Here is an 11,100-nt window from a genome sequence, read left to right as displayed (position 1 = left end):
AGTAAATTATTAAATTCCTTACAAAAAATAAAATTAAAATAAAAAAATATATAAATATTATAAACGAAAACTGTAAAACAACCACCGTAACCGACAATAAAACCTAGATATATTATAATAGAATTGGTATGCATGTGTAAACCCAAACAAGAAAAAGAATAACTAGAAAAAGGAAAAAGAAAAAATGTAAAAAGGGTTTGGGTGATGTGAAATGGGTTGTAGGGGTTTAAGCATGAGCAAGTATAATAACAAGTTAAACTAAACTATATTATTATTCTTCTTCTTCCCCTGCATATATAGCCGCCACATCTCACACCTCTTTCTTCATCTTCACTCGCATTCTTCCACCTTCAACCTACAACCTACTATATGCAAAAGGGTAAGTAATCCTTTTCTTGTTTCTCATTCACCCCATGTCTCTGTTTCATGTATCTGTTAAACAGGGCTGTTATTATTATTTTCTTTGTAGAATAATTATGTAAAAAATGGGATTATTATTTGAGTAATCAACTACTTATTATTTTGATGCATAAATGGTTGTAAATCAGCAGGAATAAAACAAGAGATGAAGTATGTTCTTGTGACTGGAGGTGTTGTTAGTGGCCTTGGAAAAGGAGTAACTGCTAGCAGCATCGGTGTTCTTCTTCAAGCTTGCGGTCTTCGTGTCACTTCGATTAAAATCGGTTTGTCATTCTATCATATGCATGCAACTAGGATTAAACTTTAGTAAATCATTTGGATAATAGATATAAGAACATATTAAATATAGTTTGAAGATTGTTGAAGAAGACAGGAATAAAAAGCTTTCATTGTTTTTTCCCCAATGGATAAATGGATAATTTAGATTAATGAGATGGCTTTGGTTTTGTGTCTAGTCATCATATTCATTTTAGTAGTTAATTTTTATGACAAAGAAATGGTCTTTGGTTGTCTCTTGTATGTATCACTTCCTATTTGATGGAATTTTTTATAATTCTTTTTGGTTTAAAAATGGTCAAATTAAGCTGCTGCTATCTAACACATGATATTTAACAAAAGTACTATATAAAGTTTTAATTTTTATGATATGCTTTTCTTGCAGATCCATATTTAAATAAAGATGCAGGAACAATGTCTCCTTTTGAGCATGGAGAAGTTTTTGTATTGGATGATGGTGGAGAAGTAAGTAAAAAATTGTTTTTTATATTAATAGGTTTGATTCATAGGGGTAATCATAAATTTGTAAATAGTTGAGGGTTCAATGGATTTATGTTTTGTTTGAAGGTGGATTTGGACCTTGGAAACTATGAGCGGTTTCTTGATGTCAAGTTAACGCGCGATAATAATATCACCACCGGAAAGATTTACCAGGTAAATTTTTGTTGAATTGTTAAGTGTAAGATGCAAATTTGATACTTCTTTATTGTCGGTTGATTTTGTAATTATTGTATGCAGTCGGTTATTGACAAGGAGAGGAAAGGGGATTATCTTGGAAAAACGGTTCAGGTATTACAAATTACGACTTGCGTGTGACATAAAAACATTGAAAATCATATTAATAAAATAGGTTAAGAATGTATTATTAAACAATGGATTAATGGTATCATCTATGGTTCAGGTTGTTCCCCATATCACGGATGCAATTCAAGATTGGATCGAACGCGTGGCTGCAATACCTGTCGATGGAAAAGAAGGTCCACCCGATGTGTGTGTTATTGAACTAGGTGGTACTATAGGTATGTAATGCTATTATACATACATATATCATTTCAGAACTCCAAAAAATCAAGAACTTCTACAAACTCATAACAACCAAACATTTTTTTTTTATTTATTAACATTGTTTGAGACTAGTTTTACCATATTTTATAAAAAAAAAAATTATTACATATAAAAATCAAAAGTTTACATATGTGTAAACTTTATGTAATAACAAACTTACATATATGTAAAAAAATTTAGATGTGTAGAAACTAATTTTCATAATCATAATCGTAAATATAGATATTAAAAGTGATAAAACTACAATCAAATAACATTAACATATAAATCTTTTTACAAAACACTTTAGTTATTAAGAGTTCCTTCAGGTTCTTAAATAATTTAAGAGTTCTGTAATGATACTCATCCTATATATATATATATATATTGGGTTTTTTGCCTGACAATTTCCTGTTCATGCAGGGGATATTGAATCAATGCCATTTATTGAGGCACTTGGACAATTCTCATACCGTGTTGGTAAGTATTATTGTTAGTGCTGGGATTCTTCCCAACAATTCTCATGTTTCGTGTCGTTAAATTTGTGCCATTTGGTTAGGTGCTGGGAACTTTTGTTTAATACATGTCAGCCTTGTGCCTGTTCTAAATGTTGTTGGTGAACAAGTGAGTTTACATTTAATTTAGAGTTTTTTTTTTTGAAAAAAAATGATAATGTTGCTTATGTGAAAGTAATTCTACTTTTATTTTTGCAGAAAACAAAACCTACCCAACATAGTGTTCGGGGATTAAGAAGCTTGGGATTGACTCCAAACATATTAGCTTGTCGCAGCACAACGGTCTCAAATTCTTAAATCAATTTTCTTGCTTATATGATAACTAGAGGTGGCAATTTGGATCCGGTTACTTATTAATGGGTTATTCGGGCTACGTTTTTTAACAGGTCAAATGGGTTGAAAGTCAAAATATTGTTTTAAATGCATGACACCTTCTACATTCTTGATAAAGTTAGATTATTGTTGAAATGATATAATCTAATTTGACCCATTCTTTTATTAATTGGTTGATTTGGGTTATATTCATTAACGGGTCAAATAGGTCGAAAATTGCCCAAAGTGTATTTTTAATGCTTAAAACCTACATTATATTCAAATAGTTAGATTATTGTTGAAATGATATGATCATATTTGACCCATTTACTTATTAATTGACAGTTTCGACCCATTTGTTGTGACGGGTCGAAAGTCAAATTGTATTTTAAATGCATTTTTTTAGCAAAAAGTTATAGCTTATTGTTGAAATGATATAATCATAGGCTGACTTGGGTTACATTTCTTAATGGGTCAAATGGGTTTAAAATCGCCCAAAGAGTATTTTAAAATTTTAATTTATAATTGTATTCAAAAGGTTAGATAATTGCTGAAATGATATAATAGTTGTGATCATATTTGACAAAAGTTATTACAGGTCAACCCGACACGACTATCATTTTTGCTACCTCTAACACTATCAATATGACACAAATCCGTTTAATTACTAACTTTTTTAGCACTAAATATGCAGGAATTGGATACAAATGTGAAGAAGAAACTTTCAAGATTTTGTCATGTCCCGGTAACATAATGAATAAGAAATATTCAGAAAATTTTAATATTTTAAAATCTAGCTTTTAGTTTATAAATGAATCGCTACTTGCTTTCAGGAGGAAAACATAGTCACTCTGTATGATGTTTCCAACATATGGCATATCCCTCTACTCTTACGTGTATGTAAAATGAGCATACCGTTTAACTTTACTCATATTTATTTAATATCAACAGACACACTTTAATTATACATTTCTTCTAATATAGGACCAAAAAGCACATGAGGCAATATTGAAGGTGCTAGACCTTCCTTGGTATGTTCTCTAACATGTTTGAATATCATTCATTTATGATCTGATTATAATTATTTTATCTTTTAACGAGTTTGAAAAAATTATTCTTTTGTATAGTATCACATCCAAACCCGTGTTGGGAGAATGGACGGCTCGTGCACAACTTTGTGACAAGCTAAATGAGCCGGTAGTTTTTTAAGATAGTTTTAACATAAATTTATCTTTTTGCTAATATTTTATGTTTTTTATATCTATATAGATTAGAGTTGCAATGGTCGGGAAGTACACGGGTCTTTCAGATTCTTATCTTTCTGTATTAAAGGTGACACTTTATTTACACAAGATGTTTATTTTAGACTTTTTAATTAATTTTTTTTTAAAACGGGTGCATTCTTGTTTCAGGCTTTGTTGCATGCATCTGTTGTTTGCAGAAGGAAATTAGTCATTAATTGGGTCTCTGCTAGTGATCTTGAAGATGCAACCGCCATTGAAGTAACTATCTACCTATATATGTGTGTGTGTGTGTTGCATGCATCTGTTTGTTTTACTGATAGATCATGATGGACGTTTTTATTTTCACAGAATCCTGATGTTCACAGAGCCGCTTGGGATTCTTTAAAGGTTAGTCAAAGTTAGAGGTGACAAAATGGGCCGGTCAAACGGGTTGGATTTGATTGACTGAATCCTTTTTGTCCAGATTTCTTTTATATTTTTTTAATAATTAAGTAGCGTCAAACATGATTAAATAATTACATGATTTCATAATAATCTAATCTTGAATAAAAAGCACACTTCACGCAACTTTTGATTTTTTTTTCTTATTATCATTTTTTATTATTACCCATTTGACCCGTTAAACATAACCCAAAGAACAATATGTTTACAGTCAGCGGATGGTGTTCTCGTTCCGGGCGGTTTTGGTGACAGGGGCGTAGAAGGTAAAATAATTGCAGCAAAATACGCGCGTGAAAACAATGTCCCGTATCTCGGGATTTGTTTAGGAATGCAGACTGCTGTGATCGAGTATGCAAGATCTGTTCTCGGTCTTGAAAATGCTAACAGCACAGAGTTTGACCAAAACACTAAAAACCCATGTGTTATATTTATGCCCGAGGTTTGTGTCGTTAGACTTCCTTTAATTTCTAATACATGTATACAGTTACTTTGATACACTCTGTTTTAACAGGGTTCAAAAACTCATATGGGCGGTACTATGCGGCTTGGATCCCGAAGGACTTATTTTCAAGTTGCAAGCTCTAAAGCTTCACAGTTGTAAGCATACAAATTCACATCAATTTTTGAGGGTTTTATAAAAAGAAATTTTTTACAAGGATTTTGTAATTTGGGGCAATTTCATATATATCCCTACAAACTTGGAAAATATCGTATAAGTCCTTACAAAGTGGTTAAAATTATCAAATAAGACCATCTTACCTTATTTCTAAAACTTTCAAATTTCATCGTTGACTTCCAAATTCTATTTATTTACTCATTTTTAGCTTAAGTTTTCTTTACCCATTTTAACTTAAATTAGTTTCATTTTTACCCGTAAACAATAATTTTCTCAGTATGTTAGATTGCTTACGTTTCAATTACCATGCAATTATACCTTGTTCGATTATCTGATTCGAACATACAAATTCGATTGTTCAATTATCTGTCGTCAAGAGAACCAAATTGGAGAGACGACGGTTTGGCTCGCTTGCCTATCGTCAATGCCGATTAAAATCTAAATAAAAATTAGGGTCTAAACACATATAATGGGAAGGGGTAGAATGGTCATCAAGCAAAAAAGCATTAAAGTCGGACATATATAATATTTTTAGTTTTGCTTGATTATATATGAGTAGTTTGTAAGGGTATATATGAAATTGATCCTTTTATTTTTGGTTGGTTTTTAGGTATGGAAATCACAGGTTTATAGACGAGAGACATCGCCATCGATATGAGGTATGGTTTCTTTCAGGCTAATATTATTTATGCAGTCATGTGGAATTTTTTTTTTAAACTATGTAACCTTTTTAAAACTTTAAATTTTATTTAGGTGAATCCCAACATGGTGTTGCAGCTTGAACAAGCTGGTCTGAGTTTTACAGGCAAAGATGAAAGTGGTCAGCGTATGCAGGTGGGTACATATGCAGGTTGGTATCAGATAATTTTGATATTTGGTTTGACATTTTTTTTGTAATTGATTTGCAGATTATTGAAATTGGCAATCACCCGTACTTCATTGGTGTTCAGTTTCATCCTGAGTTTAAGTCCAGGCCGGGAAAACCTTCTGCGCTTTTCTTAGGTACGAATATTGTAGCTCAATTACATGATAAATAATTACATGTGATTTGCATGTACGGGATGTAGCATGTTGGTTTTTGGTTAAATGAAGTGATTTAAACTTTCTGTATTGTTACCATTATCTATTTTTTAAAATAAAGTGATTTAGAAGCACACAAGGCGAGCCGATCCCGAGCTCGGCTTGTTTAACTTACGAGAGCTCTAGCTCGAGTTCATCTTGAAAACTCTATTTTTAAAGCCTGAGCTTGGCTCGCTAGTAGTTTTTCAAGCTCTAAATGGTCTTGTTTATTTTTTGTTAGTTAATTAGTCTACATTTATTAATCTGTTTATATGTATATATTTTAAATAGGCATATATATATAGGGTTCCTATATATATATATATATAGAGAGAGGAGGGCTATTCTAAAAATAAGTAGTTTCCTAGGAAGGCTAGGAATAAATCATAGTCATTGGATTATGTTACTCAATGGTTGAGATTTAAAATTACCAAAAACCGATATAGTTTCCTAGAATTGGTCTTTCACCATAGTTTGTAATGCCACATGTCAAAAATCTACTGGTTCTTTACCAATCCTAGGAAACTTCTTATTTTTATTTGAACTCTTTTTTTTTTATATATATATGCTTATATATATATTTATATATAAAATAATATATTATTTAGTTCTTTTATCACAGTTTTGTATACTATAGTTATCATACAAGTATATGCCACATAAAAGTTACAATAAATATCACTTTGGCAAGTTTAACCCGTGTTTTTTAATCTTTTATCACACTTTTTTTAGCATTGTATTTGTTAATAGATTGAATGTTGGAATGCTGATATCTAATGAAAACTGAAATATGATTGCAGGGCTTGTAGCAGCAGCTAGTGGGCAGTTAGATGTGCTGCTTAAGAAAAGTGTTGCTACAAAGTCGAACGGGTTTACAAATGTGATGGCAGCAGGATCGCCACATAGGTATGGGAATGGGGTCAATGGCATTCATAGCAACGGGAATGGCAACGGTTTGCATGCTTGAAGCAAGAAGCAAATGTCTGTGATGGGATTTTGTTTTGTTTTATTTTTTGAGTAGTGGGTTTTGTATAGTAATCGTGTCGGCACGGTGTTCTTTTGTTTTTCATAATGGAATTAGGAAAGAATGAATACTAGGAAGTTGGAAATCTGTGGTTTCACTAAGATTAGTACTTGGGACAAGTTTTGATGCTAACACCAAGGCATGTTGGCCTCCTAGAAAAACAAAGATAGCTTAATGGATATGAACTTTTCCAAAATTCTCTTATTATTCTTTTTAATGAAGTTTTATCAGTTTTAAGTAACATTTACAAACATCTAGACCCTATTATTTACAAACATATACTGTTTGAGTAGGAGGATTGTGTGTGTTAAATCTGAAAAATGTTTCACATATACTGTGAAGATCTGAAGTGAAGAGTTGTTTGTTTGCCCTTTTTTTTTTTTTTTTGTAGAATATCTTGATTATTGCAAACTGTAAGGTTAATCATATGTTCACTCACTTCAGGTTTTAAAATCTTTTTTTTTAATGAGTATGAAAAATCTAAGAGTTACTATTGGTTATTAAACCTACCAATCAACCTTAATTCTTGTGAGTCGTTCGCAAGGCAATTTCAAGATGTTAAGGGTGGTGTGGATCTTAGCCTTTAACAATGGAGTTTTACAAACAAAGCATGGTAATTAGTTCTTAAAAGTATTTAAATATCAAAAGTACTAAACCTAACTTCGCTTTATATATATATATATATATATATATATATATATATATATATATATATATATATATATATATAATACATGAGACAAGGGTAAATTAAGACACTTGATTTTAATAGTTTTACAAATACTAATGCATAAATTACATGCGTAAGAAGGGGTAAACTTGTCTTTTAAACACAGTTAACCTAACTTACAAGTTTGCTCCGTCATCGTTAACCATATTATGTTTTGAATTTTAGGGTTAGGTTCAAATAAGAAGTTTGATTTTTCCTAAGAAGACTAAGAAGGAGGGTATTTTAGTCTAATACTTTAATATGAAAACCCACTTACTTTAATCTCAAAACCCACTTAAATTAATTTCAAAAACTCACTTACATAAAACCCAATTACATCTTCACTCATCTCTTACAACCACCACCACTCCACCGCCCACCGTCACCACCTGGCCGGAAAAGTCCCAAAAAACACTATGAAAAACACAATGAAAAATACACTACGAAAAAAAACACAATGATAAAAACACGATAAAAAACACAATTGTATGACACAATGGAAAAACACAATGAAAAATACTATTTTATAACACAATTTTGTAAAACACAATTTGTAAAAAACCCACTAATTTTTTTTTAATTTTTATATTACAATATGGTACTCGTATAAAAGATAAAAAGACACTCGTTATTATGGTGAATTTGTTTTTCAATAAAAATATCGTAAAAAAAGTTATAGACGTTTTAAAATAATGGGGGAATTTAGCATGTGGAGAGAGAAAGTCAACAAAAGTGTTATTTCATTTATGCCCTTTACCTTATGTTCACACTTGAGTTCCTCCTAAACTAATCTCAACCCTTTATATTCAAAATCAATGGACAAGATTACTTCTTATCCTTCCTACAAAAAGTATACTTCCTATTATAACCTAACCCTTGAATTTTAATCCTAAACTAACTTCATACCACGATTTTTAAATGACCATAATTTTTTCGTACGCTAATATTTTTGTAAAAAAAAGTGCACCATAAAATCGAGCATTTTTTTTATTTGAGTGTGATATTATTATAATTCTTTCAATTTTAAAATATTAATAAGTTATGTAGGGGAGCTCAGTGCCGGTTTTTTATGATTTGTAAGTTAAACTTGTAAGCCCAACCATTAGTATCGATTTTTCATCGTCCAAAACCAAATATGAATCATTGAAAATTGTAACCGAATCGTTACCAACTCTCTTATATATAACAAAATAGGAAAAATGATAATTTTAGCTACATAAATGGTAAAAATTAATGGAACACCTAGGATGCGAAATTATAACAAGAACGAAGATTATAAAATATCATACTGGAATTAGGTTAACTTAAAGTTTTAATATTCATGTTTACTTGTATTAAAAAAGACTTCTTCAATTATATACTATCTATATCTATAATCTATACTATATATAATACATGAGACAAGGGTAAATTAAGACACTTGATTTTAAGAGTTTTATAAGTGTTAATGCATAAAGTACATGTCTAAAAAGGGGTAAACTTGCCTTTTAAACACAATTCACCTAACTTACAAGTTTGCCCCCTCATCTTTAACCATATTATGTTTTCAGTTTTAATCTTAAACTAACTTACCATCACGATTTTTAAACGACTATAATTTTTTCGTCCGTTAATATTTTTGTAAAAATGTGCACCATAAAATCGAGCATTTTATTCTCTTTAATTTGAGTATGATATTGTTATAATTTTTTCATTTTTTAAAAAACTAATAAGTTATGTAGGGGTGCTCGATGTAGGTTTTTGATGTTTTGTAAGTTAAACTTGTGAGCCCAACCATTAGTATCGATTTTTCGTCAACCAAACCAAAATTGAATCATTGGAAATTGAAACCGAATCGTTCCAACTCTCTTATATATTACAAAATAGGAAAAATAATAATTTTAGCAACATAAATGGCAAAGATTAATGGAACACTTAGGGTGTTAAATTATAAAAAGAACGAACATTATAAAAAATCATAGTGGAATTAGGTTAACTTAAATTTGTAATAGTCATGTTTCCTTGTATTAAAAAAAGACTTTGTTCTATTATCTCTTATCTATACTATATATAATACATAAGACAAGGGTAAATTAAGACACTTGGGTAGCGTTTGGTATGCAGGAATGACAGTGGGAATGGAATGTTTCATTACGTGGGAATGAAAAAATTGGTGTTTGGTTGCTCAATAGAATGGAATCAATCATTACACATGGAATTCCATTCCATCAAAACCATTACTTCCCACCCCCCATTCTTTTTTTTTCATTCCATTCCTCATTCACCATACTTTCTCAACAACACCACCACCTAACAATGACCACCACCACTATCGGTGCTGCCACCACCACCTGATCGCCACCGTGGTTGTTGCCACCACCTTCGTCACCACTACCGCCCTCACACCACCACCACCGTCGTCGCCGCCCTACCATCGCCATCACTACCAATGCTACCACCGCCACCCCCCCACCACTACAACTACCGCCTACCACCACCGTCGTCGTCCTACCATCACCATCACTACCAATGCTACCACCGCCACCCCCCACCACAACTACCGCCCACCACCACCATCGTCGTCCTACCATCGCCATCACTACCAATGCTACCACCGCCACCCCCCCCCCCCCACCACAACTACCACACACTACCACCGTTGCCACCAACACCACCATTTTCGTCGCCGGAGCTACTATCACCATCGCTATTGCGAGGTTTTTTTTTCTGTAAAAAAAGAAATTTAGATAGGAGGGTTTTTATTAATTCTATTTCATTCCTACAATTGTTTTTGGATACCAAACAACATAAAGTAGTAATTCATTTCATTCCCATAGGTTAACCAAACAAGACAAATGAATGGTAATGATCAATTTCATTCCCTTGTCAATTTCATTCTTTCTCCTATTACATTCCCCCTTCATTCCATTATCTCAAACCAAACATACCCTTGATTTTAAGAGTTTACAAATGCTAATGCATAAAAAAAACATGTGTAAAAATGGGTAAACTTGTCTTTTAAACGCAATTCACCAAACTTACAAGTTTGCCCCCACATCTTTAACCATATTATATTTTCAATTTTAATCTTAAACTAACTTCCCACCACGATTTTTAAACGACCATAATTTTTTCGTCCGCTAATATTTTTGTAAAAAAAATGCACCATAAAATCAAACATTTTATTCTCTTTTATTTGAATATGATATTGTTATATTTTTTTCAATTTTTAAAAAACTAATAAGTTACGTAGGGGTACTAGATGCCGGTTTTTGATAGTTTGTAAGTTAAACTTGTGAGCCCAACCATTAGTATCGATTTTCCGTCGTTCAAACCAAAATTGAATTATTGAAAATTGAAACCGAATCGTTACTAACTCTCTTATATATGACAAAATAGGAAAAATAATAATTTTAGCAACATTAATGGCAAAGATTAATGGAACACCTAGGTGCGAAATT

At 31.6% G+C, this 11,100-nt stretch overlaps 1 protein-coding gene across 1 annotated transcript; it reads left to right on the top strand.

Moving 5' to 3' along the window:
• Positions 1 to 556: 556 nt before the first annotated feature.
• LOC143570384 (uncharacterized) lies at positions 557 to 7,149 on the top strand. Its single transcript, XM_077056047.1, has 21 exons — positions 557 to 683; positions 1,082 to 1,161; positions 1,264 to 1,350; positions 1,435 to 1,485; positions 1,598 to 1,715; positions 2,164 to 2,220; positions 2,300 to 2,364; positions 2,454 to 2,537; positions 3,262 to 3,312; positions 3,401 to 3,463; positions 3,552 to 3,598; positions 3,695 to 3,764; positions 3,837 to 3,899; positions 3,980 to 4,069; positions 4,160 to 4,198; positions 4,464 to 4,691; positions 4,764 to 4,849; positions 5,479 to 5,527; positions 5,622 to 5,702; positions 5,777 to 5,870; positions 6,728 to 7,149. The coding sequence occupies exons 1-21, from the start codon at positions 566 to 568 to the stop codon at positions 6,892 to 6,894; spliced, it is 1,788 nt and encodes a 595-aa protein (XP_076912162.1). The 5' UTR covers positions 557 to 565; the 3' UTR covers positions 6,895 to 7,149.
• Positions 7,150 to 11,100: the final 3,951 nt, after the last annotated feature.

Source organism: Bidens hawaiensis, unplaced genomic scaffold (genome assembly GCF_021521415.1).
Source record: "Bidens hawaiensis isolate Kalapana, Puna unplaced genomic scaffold, B.hawaiensis_p1.1 tig00001269_1, whole genome shotgun sequence".
Lineage (NCBI taxonomy): Eukaryota > Viridiplantae > Streptophyta > Magnoliopsida > Asterales > Asteraceae > Bidens > Bidens hawaiensis.
This window is presented reverse-complemented; position numbering and strand designations above follow the sequence as displayed.